General features: G+C 39.1%; 2 protein-coding genes across 3 annotated transcripts; both read left to right on the top strand.

The window, feature by feature from the left end:
- The first annotated feature begins 2,235 nt into the window (after positions 1-2,235).
- On the top strand, positions 2,236-4,303 carry LOC135645422 (ethylene-responsive transcription factor ABR1-like). 2 transcript variants are annotated; one of them, XM_065163770.1, is made up of 3 exons: positions 2,236-2,351; positions 2,430-2,906; positions 3,422-4,303. In XM_065163770.1, the coding sequence occupies exons 1-3, from the start codon at positions 2,303-2,305 to the stop codon at positions 4,132-4,134; spliced, it is 1,239 nt and encodes a 412-aa protein (XP_065019842.1). In that variant the 5' UTR covers positions 2,236-2,302; the 3' UTR covers positions 4,135-4,303. The 2 variants fall into 2 exon arrangements, with proteins under 2 accessions (XP_065019842.1, XP_065019841.1); XM_065163769.1 differs by having other exon boundaries at positions 3,419-4,299.
- A 522-nt stretch (positions 4,304-4,825) lies between these two features.
- On the top strand, positions 4,826-15,396 carry LOC135645230 (uncharacterized; the record flags this gene model as incomplete). Its single annotated transcript, XM_065163413.1, is given in 12 exon segments — positions 4,826-5,229; positions 7,993-8,071; positions 8,168-8,224; positions 8,706-8,761; positions 11,298-11,515; positions 13,380-13,465; positions 13,535-13,609; positions 13,736-13,950; positions 14,029-14,158; positions 14,224-14,312; positions 14,677-14,776; positions 15,125-15,396. Coding segments are annotated over 12 exon segments (1,551 nt in total), but the record flags the coding sequence as incomplete, so codon positions are not given.
- Positions 15,397-15,612: the final 216 nt, after the last annotated feature.

Raw genomic sequence — 15,612 nt, 5'->3', positions numbered from 1 at the left:
CTCCAAGCTTAGGTTATAATAATAATTCTCTTTCTTAATATATTATTTTCTTTCAAAAAAAAAGATATTATATATAAATAATCAAACTTTGTGTTCCCTTCGATCCATAATGCATTAAATATTTTTTTTCATTTTTATATTATATATATATATATATATATATATATATATATATATATATATATATATATATATATATAATCAAAGTTCAAGTCACAACAACTCATTCCCTATTCATCGTCATGTGCATGTGAGATGTGAGGACAAGTCTCGCATCACACCAACTGAACGTCGCCATCCGAGCTTCCAATTCCCGCACGTGGAATGTGAGACACGATACGATTGGGTGCGCCTCCCTCCGCCGCGTGACACGTGTCGCCAACCAGTAAAAAGGCGCTCCTCCCAGATTGAGTCATCGTGATTTGACAAGCCCAACCTACCGCTCCTCGTGATTCGTGCGATGGCATATCCGAAATTATCATCATCCCCATCATTCTTTAAGTACCAAACCCTAACTTGTTCTCCGAATGTTACGAGAGAAAGAAATCGATTTGGATATACGAACTTGTCTCTACATGACTATCAAATCCATTAACATGTGTTGATTAGGTCAAGAAGAACACACATGCATCACCTACCATGGGAAGATCATGGCCTTTGTAGAATGTTCAGTGCCCTTCTTTTCCGAGAACAATGCTATCACATAAGTGTCTCAACTTGTCAGAAGTGGCCATGCATTGTTTGGCCCACCACACGATTAATCTAATGCTTGAGGACGAAGCGATGCCATTTTTATTGCTCGTCAAAGGGTAGGAAACACATGGGAGGGAGACGATGAGGAGACGTCGTGGTCGACCGCTTTGTTTGGTGCGTGACCGGTGTCTTTGAGATTATAATTATGATGATGGCGATGGTGCAATCATCCGATTTGGCCTAGTGATCATTGATCGACAGAGACCTTGTTTTGATTTTATTTGATTTGGAAGGTCGCCCGTGACACAAGCACTCATCTGATCTAATTATAGGTTACCGTTTGTAATTATATAGGATTAGTATTTTGATCTCCATACTTTAAAAAAAAAAAATTTGGATCTCTATGCTTATACGAAAGTAAAGCATTTAACCATAATTCTCCTAACGTCATCAATTTCAACGTGAATGAAAAGAGTAGAAAATAATTTCATAAATAGTATGCCATCGGGGCGCGCAAGGCTGGCGGTGCGTAAGGCTAACATCGGAATCCCCTTTGGAACACCACCCTCGCACGCCAACTTTGCATCTTCTTCTCATATCACGTTCCACGTCTCAACAAGCAAAGGCCCAAACTTGATGTGCCTCCCGCCGATTCCATCGTTAGCCCCATTGGTAAAACACCGTAAGGTAGAGCATGGCCACCTCCTCAACCTCTACCTCCCCTATCGTCAATGCTGGGATCTAAGTTAATGACAATAAGTGTGAGACAGGTGCCAAAAGTGATGGAATTCTACCACTCATGCAGGTGGACTCCAAAAGGGAGTCCTATGACGGAGTGTAAGAGGCACCTCTCGCTACCTCATCCGTCTCCAACACGCGCAACATGATCGATAAGATCGAGAATCACTCCACACACCTTCTCGGTATAAGTCCTATTCCCCTTTCCTCTTGTACGTTATTGGCCTCACGTGCCACTGGCATCATCAGCCTTGCACACCACTAACATCGTCGATGGTCTACCGTAAGTAGGGGAGGAAAATAAAATTTTCTATAAAATTTTTTTTACCCTTTTTATTTATGATGAAATTAACGATGTGATGAGAATTGAAATTAAATATTTTATTTTTATAAGTATAACTATCACAATGTTATTTTTTTAAATATGGAGATCATGATATTAATCATAACTAACTATAAAGGATAATATATAATTAAAGGAGAAATCACATGCAAAACAGAGGAAGAAGGGAGATAACAGAGCTCAACCATTCAACCTCAAGGCAGCATAATCTGCACGTAGAAGAAGCTAATCGTGCTTAATCTCACTCCACAGAACAATTAGTGATCGGGCCACCTTCGTGTCGGCAACACAAAGTCCGATCCAAATTCTCCTCTCTCTCATCTCTCCATCAGCCCCATCACACAACACCACCTACTCCTTCCTCTCACCCAACCTCACCGGTCAAAGGTTGTGTGAACGGCATATTCTTTCCTTCACACTTCCCCCATTCGTTTTATGGGTCTTGTTGTAGATAAGATCGCCGTGAAGGCATGCAGGCTCGGTTAACGCAGGAGCCATGCTTATCTCCTCCACCCGCAGCTCGGCGTCATGAGAACACGGCCAAGAAATTTCGGCGGGCACGTGTGCCAATCCGATGGTTGTTTAATGGGCCGCGTGAGTTTGAATCCACTTTGTGTCTCTCTTTATATGAGCTGCTGTCTTCATCTCCCTGAAGGAGGAGGAGTTCGAGGAGTGATTTCATGCATGTGTCTAAAAGTGGCGAACCCACACCAGTCGTCGGACGGCAGCTTCGCTGCGGCGGGGAGCGATGAGATGGAAGAGGACGCGGCGGCGGCGGGGATGATGTATTCTTCGGTGACGGCCCAGGCGGCGTTGCTTTCGGGTCATCGCCGCTCTCGGGAGACATCCACCATGGTCTCGGCCCTGACACGCGTCATGGCCGGCGAGCAGAGGCCGAGGCCAGTTCCGATGGCTGTGGACTCCATGTCGGCCGTCTCTTCTTCCTCGCCGTTCTCTTACATCTTTTCTCCTCCTCCGTCGTATTCCTCGCCATCGACCGGTGGTCAAAGTGGCGGCGCAAGTAGTCAGACGAGAACGAGACCGGAGCTGCCGTCTCACCTGGCACTGAGGTACTACCGATGTCTTGGCGAGTTCGGGAGCTACTACGGCGGAGCATCACCCGATGTTGCAGGTGTTGTTCTATTTCTCATCCGTTTGTTTTGTTTCTCATCTTGTGATTTCATGTGACCTCGGTTTGAATCCTGTTGATGTTCCTGCTGTTGCTTCTGCTTCTTGGTTTTGTGTTCATATATTATTTGGCTCATCTTCTTCTTCTATGATTTCATGTACTTCTTGTATGCAAACTACAGCGTTCATCACTTTTCTTAATGTACATGCAGTAGTAGCAGCATCTGCGCTTGACTCTGTGTTCTTCTCCTTCCTCAATACACATGAAAATAGCAGCATCTGCAAATGTCATTTACGATCTCTAACTGCGGACTTTTGTTGTTCTCTCCCTTGTGAATGAAATCAAATGTGAACCATCACATTCTCTGAACATGCATGCTTTCATCTCTTTCGTGTTCTTATTGAAACAAATAGACTCCCATCTCCAAACACAAATCGGTAGTGTGGCTACTGTGTCTCCCTCCCTGCCTTCCTAGTGGAGATTCCACTCATTCTCTATGCTTATTTGATCTACAGCAGTGGAGCAGTATCCACAAGCATTTCTGCCGATGCTGCAATCCCCTGCTCCTGCAGCAGCAGCAGCCATGGAGGAGGCCTCCCCTGCTTCCTCGAACCAAGAGGAAAGGGAAAGGGCGGCGCCGAAAAGGAAGTATCGCGGCGTCCGCCAGCGGCCGTGGGGCAAATGGGCGGCCGAGATCCGCGACCCCTACAAGGCTGCTCGGGTATGGCTGGGGACCTTCGAGACGGCCGAGGAGGCGGCGCGGGCGTACGACGAGGCCGCCCTCCGCTTCCGTGGCAGCAGAGCCAAGCTCAACTTCCCCGAGAACGTCCGCCTTCAGCCGTCCCACTCCGTCGCTCTGGCGGCGCAGGTGCCGCCGTCCAACTCCCCCGCTACCTCTTCCGGCGCCGTAAGCGACTACTTGGCGTACTCGAGGCTCCTGCAGGGCGCCGCGGAGTACCAGAGGCTCCCTCCGGCGAGCCTGTTGGACCCGTTCGTGCACTCTGGCGTGAACGACAGCAGTTCTCTGCCTGCCTCGTCCTTTCACGCCAACTCCGTTCCATCTTCGACTGTTATCTCTCCTTCTTCCTCCTCCTCCTCCTCTTATCCTCCATCCTACGCTTCGAGCACACCAACGGAGCGGCAGATGATCTGGGGCGGGGCGTCGGGGTTTCCTGAGACATCATGGACTCATTCAAGCCAGTTTCCTCCGTCATCTTCTGGGGACAGCTGAAGCCGAGCGTCGGTTCCGTTCCAATGCTCTTCCTGAAGGGTCTTCGTGTGCGCGTGTTGTACTATGTAATTTTCCTTTCTTTTGATGCCTCATAATTATTCTTTCTCAGGGGAACAAAAGGACAAAAAAACAATTAAGTTGATTTTACTCGAATTAACAAGTTGATTTTGTTATATAAAAGATGAATAGTGAACACAAAATTCAATCCTTCATCTTACTATCAATTTAGAGCTTAATCAGAAAGCGGATTAATTTTTTATCAAGACGAAAATAAAATTCATTGGAAGGAAAAATGAATGTCACTGAATTTTGGGATGGATTTAATTCCAAAAAACAAAAAAAAAAGGTTTGAGTTACATAATGTTGCATTCGACATTTAGAGAAATTTTGAACTAGAATTATTAACCTTAAATTAACCGTATTTTAGCTTCAGGTGAGATTTGAACCATCAAATTCCACAGCATGGAGGATTAATTTAATGCAATAAAATTATTTTTGGATCTTTTATGTCCTAATTTTTTCACCATTAATGTCATTTTCTTTTAATTTTATCCTTCTGCAAAATCCTAGCCTCTCCAGTCACGTGGAAGACACGTGAATACCAGCTTCCTATCGCGTGCGCAACACGTGAATGCACGCATATAGATAGTCCGTGGGTAGCGCGCCTTTTCGTATTCGATCGCGTTCTTGAGGGTTTTCTGTCTTCGAGGAGTGCGAATACCTGGAGAAGGCGGTGGTGGAGCCGCGGATGCGGAAGGAGAATGAGCGCTCGAGCTCCCGGCACCACCGCGAGCGCGACGGTGGCGAGGATGGCCGGTTGTCCAAGAGATCCAGGACGGGGGAGGAGAACGGCGACAGGGACGACCGCGATGATCGGGATCGCCGGCGCAGTAGCCGGGACGGGGAGGATCGCGACAAGGGTCGGGATCACCGCAGCCGCGAGAGGGGCTACAGAGATCGGGAGAGCGAACGGCGTAGTAGTAGCCGGTCGAGAAGACACGATGGGGGAGTTGACAGGGAATTGGAGAGAGCAAGGAGTAGAGAGAGGGCGAGGGAACGAGAACTTGAGAGGGAGATAAGAGAAAGGGAAAGCAGGTATCATCACTTTCTTTCGTTCCGCTTTTGATGCGTTTTTTTTATTCTTTGAAATACGTGTTACTGGGATTGCCATGAATTGGGGTTTTGATGCATGAGGTCCACAGAATGTGATGTATCGGATTTCTCATTTTGCGATGATTATAGCTTGGTGCAGATCAGAATAGAAATAATGGCTTAAAGTAGCTCTTTAGAGGTTTTATCTTTAGGCATCCTGATAAAGTGAAAACTGGATGTTAGGAATTTAGAAGTTCAGTGGTGTTATCATTTCCTGCATTTAAGTTCAGAAATGTATCAGATCGATCAATGGCAATAAAAAGAGAACAAAAAAGAGAAATAAACTAATAATTTGTACAAATTATATTTCATAAAGCCTCAGTTATCCTCTTTTTATTGCCATTGGTCGATCTGATGCAACCATATGACAGTCTAAAATTCTTAGAATTGTATATTTTGAAAGGAAATTTTGTCATTTTAGCAGAGTTTCCTTTAAACTTAGTAAGCATTTCCGAAAATTGTTGAGTGTCATGCTTCATAATGTTTAGCAATCCATGCTAGTGAGATCACTATCTTTGTAAAAGAATATCTATATGTGGCTTGTCATTATTTTGGAGATTAGGTTGTCTTTAGTCTAAGGATTTAGTTATCAAATGAGTATCTGCTTCTGAATGAAACATTAGAAGTGTCTGGTGTAATTTACTCTTGGGTGGAAGTAAAGAAGTCAACTCTGTATGTAATGCTAGCCCAGATGTATGAAGCACGATGCTGTTTCTGTTGTAGAACTCAAGCACATCCTAAGGCCTTATTTCTATAACAACAACAACAAAACCATAAGTCCTAATTATTTGAGGTCGGCTATATGGATCTTTTGTCGCCATTGAGATCCTAAATTCTTATCTCTAATCTTTATTAATTATAAATAAGGAACCACATATTAAAGGGAATCAATGACAAATAGTGTCAAGCGTACCAGCTGCAGCACATCAAACATGTTCAGCTTGTTTTTTCTTTGATGCCAAATGCCATTGGAATGTTGTCTGCTTGAATGCACTCTGTGGGGTGTTTTGTGGACATTTGGAGCTATGGAAACTAGAGTTTGATTCTCAGTGTCAGCAAGGGCTTCAGAACACTTATTATTGTACTAGATAATTCACCATGATAGCAGCTGGGCCATACTGGTGAATGCATCTTGACAAATGGCTCTTATTACTATTTACACACATTTGTTTGCCTAGACTTGTGTACCTAGGAGGTGTCTTTTGGAGAAGGGAACTAAATATCATGATCAAGTATCACTACTTAGTTTTAACTAAACCATGCATGCATTTTTAAGTTTGAAAATTTTGAATTATGTATATTATGGACACTCCTGACACCTAATAGGTACTTTTGCAATGTCAGTAATTTTGACCCCATTACAACCAAGGAAGTTGATTTTCATATGTTGTATGGATAAGTTGGATGTTATTTGGAATTATGGCGATATTGAAACTTTGTTTGGTGATTACGGTTCCAAGTGATAGTGGGAAGAGCAAAGGATGCAGCTTTTACATGATTGGACATGGTGTTTCTGCGATGTTGTAAAGCTGTGTTCTAGGGTCTAGTTGTTCACGTTCAAAAATAGACTAAAATAACGACCGCTATGGGCTTGACTGTCTGGGCTTGATACAAGTGTCTTTTTCATTATTGAGATTTTCTATGGTTGATATCACCGGCTTGACTAAGAGCCATGATTTTTCATTGATTATAGAAAAAGTTTGTATGTCTATTTCCCTCTCCTTGCATCAATACCATTTATTATTATAATGTGAGCGGGCTTGAGAGTAAAGCTTTTTATGTTGAAGCTTACAACACCATCTTAGCATGAGAGTTGGATGATTGATGCACCCTTTTTTCCATTACGTTCAACATATGTTCTAAAGCTTATGATAGTGTGATTTTGTTGTCCTTGGCCATTAGGGGTGAGTATTTTGTTTTTAAAATGTTTTCCCCAAAAAATATCATGTCAGCATTTTTACAAGTGTAGAGATCATGCAAATACACGTCCAAGTTAAGTCACACCATTTTATCTCTTTGGTCATGTGTGTACCTTTTTTTTTTTTTTTTTTTCAAATCCTCTTATTACTCATGAATGTAACTATTTTTTCATTTTATTTCTGAAAGTTAAAACAATATTGATACTAATATTTTTGACATGTTGTTTACTAACTACACAAATTTCCCGATCCCTAAAGCCTCTCGGCATCACACTCAAGATATATATATATATATATATATATATATATACACACATATATAGGGGGCAAATAGTCTCACATGACATCATCACCTTGTCCAAAATAAACTATGTTTGGCAGATAGTTGGATCAAAGTATATGTTTAGGAATGCTGATATGGATGTGATATATGGTCAAATTCTTGATCAAATGTATTCTTGGATATTATGATGCTTAAATATTGTAAAGATAGCATACAAACTAATCTGTTTGCAAATTAGGTATGGTAATAATATTATCATTACATATTATTTTAATATAATATACATCTTTAGGAAATACATGCCTTGAATTGCAATATGGAACTGCATGTATATTGTATTGGCATACACAAATTTGGCCCTTGATAGTGGTTTGGCTGATGCTTTTCCTAATTTTAGATGTCAAGGATCCATGCAATAGCGCTTTGTAAAAGGTGAGGCAAACTTTTAACAACAGACATCCTAGAAATTTCATTTTGATCTGTTTAAGTGTATCTTTCATGTAGGAGATCTAAAGAAGGAAAAGAATTGATGGAACCTGAAGCTGATCCAGAAAGGGACCAGAGAACTGTCTTTGCATATCAGGTGTGCAGATAAAATTTTCTTTTCTTTTTTCAAGAAGTAACTTTTCATTCATGGACACATGATATGTTTCTGATTTGTTTACTTTGCAAATTGCAGATGCCATTGAAGGTGACTGAAAGAGATGTTTATGAATTTTTCTCGCAAGCGGGAAAGGTTATGTTTCTTTTTGTTTATAATTGCCATAAAGGAGACAATAAATTGATGCTTGTTATGCAATTGATTAAGTTTAGCTGCATGTTTTGTTATAGCATACAAAAAACATATGTAGATCGTTGAATTTGCGTACTATATACAATGAAGGTATTTACATATTACCATTGTGAACATCCCACTTTTGTGCAATTTGCTCTTTATATAGTTCCAGCATGAGGAAATTGGAACTTAAGTATACAGGTCATGGCCCAATACAGTATTCTTGAATGTCATTGAAATTCACTTGTCTCATATTCGGGATGCCTGACTTCAATGAGGCTTTGTTGTTGCCCCACATGCTTTTATTTGACTAGTTTGGTAATAAGTAGAAATTTGATTGCTTCTGTTGTTGGTTTAAACTGTAATGAGCATGTTGACCCATGCTGTAACTCATGTCATTAAGGTGAGGGAATGCATTTTTAACACATTTTTTAGTTTTCAGGTGAGGGATGTCAGATTGATCATGGATCATAATTCAAGAAGGTCGAAAGGAGTGGGGTATACTTCTGTTGTTTTTTTTTTTTTTTTCAAATTTGCAATAGCACATTGAGCTCATTTTTTAATGTAGTCGCTTGCTAAAGTTTCACATGATTCATTTAATTTACATTGACTTGAAAAATTCACTGAGTTGGCATATGAGATTGTTGCAAATTTGTATTTTAACAGTACATTGCTGAATGACCATCTGCTTTTAGAAGAGCATATATATGTTATTTGTAATGACTTACAATCTACTCTTGGTTTCAAGGTTATGCTACTTTCCTGTGAAGTTTGGAGTTTGTCTTTGGTGATTGCTCCAGGTACTTTCTATTGAATGTTGACAAACACTGCACAGCTAAATTGCTTGTGGTCACAAAAGAGAAGATACAGGTGTCTATTGATGTGCTAAATGATAAATTAATCTTGATACATATATACACACCATATTAAACAAAAAGTGGTTTGGTTGTCTTTTTCTGGTGCCCATTTATGTCCCTGCTGGGCCATCTTTATTCATCCATAGATTTCCATTGGCATCACTTGACCATATCCCTTTATCTTGATTAAATTTGTTCCATTTGAATTGCCTCACTTCCAAATAACAGGATGCCTGTCCCATTTATGTGTAAAGCAAAGCTCTCACCATTAACCAGATATAGTGCTTGTTATATTTGTGCCCTTTTGATGTTACAAGTCATTTCCATCAGTCCTCAGTTCAAGAGGAACTTCACTGTTCTCCCGTGGCCAACTTATGATCTTCATAGCTGCTCATTTGTAGCCATTTGATATGCAGTTCTACAGTTATCCCATTGTTTGAACTTTGAAGGGAATGTTATATGAGGGTTTGTGATCACTAGCTATATAAGTGTATGATAGGATAATATTGAATGAAAATCATCACCAACGAACAGTATGTTATTTGCATGACCTGCATGCTTTTGATCACTCTTGATTCTCTTCTTTACTCTTTATTTTGCTTTAGTCATGTGCAACCAGCCTAGTCTGTTGATGGATGTATTCTAATCATATTAATACCTTATTTTTTTGTTAATTAAGTTGAAATGAATTGATTACATAGCATTGTGTTTGTATCTTTGTGTACTTGTTACAATTCTACCATTATGTGTGACTGATGTGATGATATCCAAGATCCATCCATAATGCTTGTTTAATATCGATGTACTCTAATTGCACTCGGTTTTAGAGACGAAAAACATAAATATTCATGTTGTTCCATGCAATATTTAGAATACAAATTAGATGTAGGACCTTGTATTTATATTTTAAGAAGCATATCAAATGTTATAGCTAGTATAACAGTTGCATGATAAACTTGCACATGGAAGTAACATCAATAGCTTTCCCTTTTACGAATTTCGGTTAGCTATTTTGAACTGCCTAGTTCAAGTAAACATTCAAATTATTTATAGTTTCTATATGGTGATTGCAGTTTTATTCTGCAACCTGCAAGGATATAATCTGGGTTGGGTGTTTTTCACAATCAACTCTCTTATGCCCATTATATCTCATATTGGCTTGTTTTGGGCAATTATATGAGATCATTTTGCACTAGTATTCCTCAAGCGAAGCTTCATTATTAGTGGTATATAATTGTTCAAAATCATTACTTCACCTTTTATTCATTAGGTAACCAATCTCTTATTCCATTTATATTAACAATCTTTATCTGATGTGACCTCAAGGGTTTAAGAGTCATGCTCAAAACCATTCCTTCAGTCTCCTTTCATTCATTAGGTAACCAATCTCTTATTCCATTTATATTAACAATCTTTATCTGATGTGATCTCAAGGGTTTAAGAGTCATGCCTTTGTAGATGGAAGTTCACTATTAGATGGGTGATCATCAAATTTTCATGAAGATGGATGGTTAAGGTATACAACAAAAATGATCAAGATGAGAAGCAATATATTGTATAGCTCGAAATTATTTGTCTATTTTAGGACAAGGTCCAGGAATGTAAATTATTTAGTCTCCACTGTTGTCTTATTACCATAAATAAGTAAAATGAATGGATGCCTAAAATCTCTTTGCTTAGAGATTTAAGCATCTATATGCAAATAAGAAGAATCAAAGGGTACATGTTGATTGTAAGGCAAGGACTAAGTGCAGGCTTCAGTTAATGTGTTAATGTATAAATTATTTTATATTCCTTCTAATTCAAGGCTCAGATGAAAATGTTTTTGGCTAAGACTTGCTTTGGTAGAACCTGATGCACCTTTGCAATGCACTTAACATGTTAATAATATTTTAGTAGTTCATACATTCGAGTGCAACACCTTTTTGGGATTGCACATGCAAAGTCTACCTTATAAATCAATAAATAATTTTAGGATGACACATGCAAGAGTTAACTTCGTTTTTTCTTTGTTGATTATTGTATTAATATTTACATAAGCCATTTTTAGAATAAAGCTTGAAGTAGTTGGTACAATTTTGATGTTTATGGTCTCAAAAATCTTTGGTTTTCTGTTTGGACACGTCATTCAAGATTTATAGGGACTCACTATATGTTTGTATATGATGGGATTGCAGCTATATCGAGTTTGATGATGTGATGTCAGTGCCACAAGCTATTGCACTATCTGGTCAGCTTCTTCTTGGCCAACCTGTAATGGTCAAACCATCTGAAGCTGAAAAGAACCTTGTTCAGTCGACTACCGCAGGGGCTGGAGCCACTGGGGCAGGTGCTGAAAGGAAACTTTATGTTGGAAACTTGCACTTCAACATGACTGAGGAACAATTGCGTCAGGTAAATGTGACTAAAAGGCTGGACTTTTCATAATCACGAAATGGTTAATTATATTACTTGTAAACTTTGAATCCACATGCATACATGCATAAATTCCCAAAAGGAAATTTTTGTAACCTTGTGCAACTTTCACACTTAATTCAGACCATGATTATGCTAGATCTTGCCACTGTAGATCATAGATTGGCCTACTTTTGTATACATGATTTAAGGGGGCATTAATAGGGGCCATGGTTTAAAACACTAGTTGCAATGGTGTACAGTGGCTCCTCTTTGCATGTTCAAACTTGTAAATTTTATGCATAGTTGTAATTTTCCAACAAAATCAAAGTACATCATTCTCCAACAAATAATGTTTTGTGTGCAAGAGTTCTTTTGAAGAACTATCATGTTGTGTTACTCATATGTGGATACTGTTCATGGGTCCATAAATCAAGTTTGCAAGAATGCCACATTGGATGATATTCTTTGAATGGCCTCCCTTATTTTTATCTAGCCCCCTTTCCAACCCAAAACCTGCTTCTCTTTCTTAAATGCACATGACAAGGGGAGATACCTATAACACACATAAATAGATCAGACAAATAGAATTTGGCATTCTATAGAAGTTTCTTGTTTGAAAATGAAAAAAGAGAAATGCGGGTTCTAACACTTTTCTCTTTCTTAGATACACTGGAAAACCATTTTAAATATGTTTTATTGTTAGAGATTCATTTTGCAAGAATCAAGATACTATCTGTTGTGCAATTAAACAAATTTTCAACATTGATCAAATTTGTATTGAAGCTTTTAATTTTCTTGTGGTTCTTACTGGTGGTTGTTTATGTGCCTTGTTGGCCCCACTGGGAGGTTCTTCGATCTGCCTGTCTGTTGTATTTAATCTAGCCACTAGCCCCATGGGTATCTAACCTTAGGCTTTTGTCACTGCCTGGGACACACACACATATATATATATATAGATGTATATTTGTAGCATATGAATTATATTATTAGTAAAAAGCTAGAAAAGCAAGCTTTTATTGTCAAAAATGCCTATTACTTTTTGTTGAAAGCCAAAACCAAAAATGGAACTGGACATGCTTTTTATGCATGAAAGAATCCATCAGAATTTTTCTCCAGCATTTATATTTTTTTCCTACACTTCCTGCACAAAGTAATTGACTATCTTGTCTCTTGTTGGTTGTCAACCATTCATTCAGAAGCTTTGGTGCCTTGGAACACTAATTTTGTATAGCTTCTTCTGATCCTTGGATTTGAGTATTGGCATGTATTGTTTACAGTGAAACCACAATCACAATTTTGCTATTCAGAAATAACTTGTTGAGATTTAAAGTTCGAAATTCAGTATTGTATGTGAAACTGGGCAAAATTTTGGTTTTTTAAGTTTGTACAACTAGATACTTGCTTTTAAAAATTGCACGGAAAGTAGAGAAAATAAATGTTTTGGTATTTTGGTATATCCTTTCATGCAAAATCTGAAGGGGAAAATTATGCAAAAATAGTACACGAGTGATTTTATAAATTTTCCATCTCTGATGGTTTCTTAAAAAAATGTTGTCTGATCTGAACAAAATCATAAAATTTGTTAAAATTTTCAGGTTATTGAGTGGTTATGGATAAATTTGGTTATGAAGCATGGAACTTGATTTCGCCTAGACCAGTATGTACCGATCAGTATTTACTAGTTTAGATAGTGTGGTCTGGTTAAAAAAAATTCATAACCATATGCAATGCTGATCGTTTTTTCTGCCATATCAACTGCAGAGCACTTATGATCTATGTTTTTTAAGATCTTTCTATCTTTTGGTATTACATGTTTCATGATTTTGCACAAAGTGAAGTGAGAACTTGTTTGTGTCCTTAAATCTTTGAACCTTTTGGACCTGTAGAGCTTGTGCAACTACCATTGGATCTAGAGACCGGTCACAGCAGAGGTTATGGATTTGTTCAAGTGAGTGAACTGTTTACTATTTTGTTCAATCGCATATGCTGTTCACTGATATGCTTTCTGACTTGTTAGTTTGCACAACTTGAGCATGCGAAGGCAGCTCAAACTTTAAATGGGAAGTCGGACATTGCCGGCCAGATTATCGAGGTGGTAACACATTCTTTCAATAAGTCATTATTAGTTGAGTTTTATTTTTTTTGGCTTTTCAATGAAGTCCTCCACTTTGGTCTTTAGTGACTTCAATGTCTCATAATGTTTGTAACGATGTCACAGGTTTCAGCTGTCACGGATCACGTCCGACCGCAGGATAGTGGAACTAATGCTGCTGATTTTGATGATGAAGACGGTGGTGGTTTGGTGAGCCATTTTTTCGTTAAATGCCTATTTTCTTAAATGTCTTGGAGTTTATAAGTTGTGAATTCTTTGCTTTCATATAGTCTCTCGATGCTTCTCATGCAGAAACTTGACCGCACTGGAACTGCAACAAGGTGCACTTTCTGTCACTAAGACTTATGTTACATATCGCTACTTAGACCCTTAATCTGATGTGTACCTGTATTTGTCAGTATTGCTGAGTCACTTGGAGTCTCCATTGTTAATGGAGCACTTCTTAATGCACAGCATGCTTCATCCATTGAGCCTAATGTGCAGCCCAGTGAATGCATATTATTGAGGAATATGTTTGATCCAACAGAGGTATGTGGAGTACCTTCTTATACAAGTATGTTTCCGACATTTCTCTGACTTTCTATGTTTTCCAGACACAACCAGATTTTGATATGGAAATTCAAGAAGATGTTCAAGAAGAATGTTCCAAGTTTGGCTCTGTCAAGCATATCTATGTGGAAAAGTATGTTGGGTGTTGTTCAAAGATAGATGTGTCATAATGCCTATCCATGTTTTGGTTTTATGCATATTATTAAACTGCTGCTATTTAATCATGTGATCTACCTACTTGACAGTTGTATCGTGTCTATGCGTTGGTGGTACCTTACTTCTCATGCTTGCATGTCTCCTGAATCGCAAGAAATATCAAATGCTGGCTAACATGCTAAGAGCATCCCAGTCCAAATGTGACCAATTGATAGATAGATAATTAAGAAAATTGTGATTCCTGCTAGAAGCAGTGATTCAATATGTTTTGAACCTTGTGGTTTTGTTTAATATGTTTGTATGTATGTGTGTCCTTACACCTTGCACTTTCTTTCTTGCAGGAACAGCATTGGTTCGGTGTACCTCCGATTTGACAGTGCAGCATCCGCCGCCAGTTGTCAGGGTGCCATGCATGGCAGACCAATTTCTACCACATTCATGGTATGTGTTCCACTGATCCAACCTCATCTATAGAGGAGCTTCATTTACCTGAAATTTTAGAATTAGTGCAACGGATACCCTTGAACCAGTCTCATCTCTGATTAGCTGTTACAATGGACTGTGTACTTCTGAATGGAGCTTGTGCACGGATGGCTGGAGTCAATCGAAGCCTCTCTCTCTCCCTCTCGCTCTCTCTCCCTTTTTGTCACACACTTGCACGCCAACCACGTGAAGACAGCTGAGAATGAAACAGCATAGCTCAAAACAGGGTGGATGGACGAGTCAAAAAGGATTAGATCAATGAATAGGTAGCTTCTGGAATACTTATGCAGCTTGTGTTTGGTGCAGAACCATAAGGAATATGAAGCTAAATTCGGACGTGGTGCCTGAATTGCTGGAGGGTTACCAACTTCGACTAGTATCATATCCGCGATGGTGGTGTCGTGATGGGTGAAAAATTCAATATTGAGATATTTCTTGATTGCTACCATTAACAACTCACTTGAGGTATTTCGTTTAATTTTTGTTTGATAAGTGAATTGTATCTTCAAGTTTAGCTGTAAACACTACACTGGAGCATTTTAACCCTTTGGGAATAGTCAACTTCCATGTTTTCCTCAGGTGTTATGTTTGTTATGTCTTCGGTACATTATCAGTAAAGGGATATGATGATATTTCTAATTTCGGCAGTTATCTATGACCCGAGAACAGGCTTTTATCAGCTAGACCTGATTAAAAACTAAAAACACATCACCATCCTAGCCATCGCTTTTAAAGATGCAGGTAACGCATTCAAGTTTAGCAAAGGTACACCAAAGCCCTTCGTATCCCTGACG

This window comes from Musa acuminata, chromosome BXJ3-8 (genome assembly GCF_036884655.1).
Source record: "Musa acuminata AAA Group cultivar baxijiao chromosome BXJ3-8, Cavendish_Baxijiao_AAA, whole genome shotgun sequence".
In the NCBI taxonomy this organism is placed as follows: Eukaryota; Viridiplantae; Streptophyta; class Magnoliopsida; order Zingiberales; family Musaceae; genus Musa; species Musa acuminata.
The sequence above is the reverse complement of the archived record's forward strand: the minus strand, read 5'-3'. Positions and strand labels throughout refer to the sequence as shown.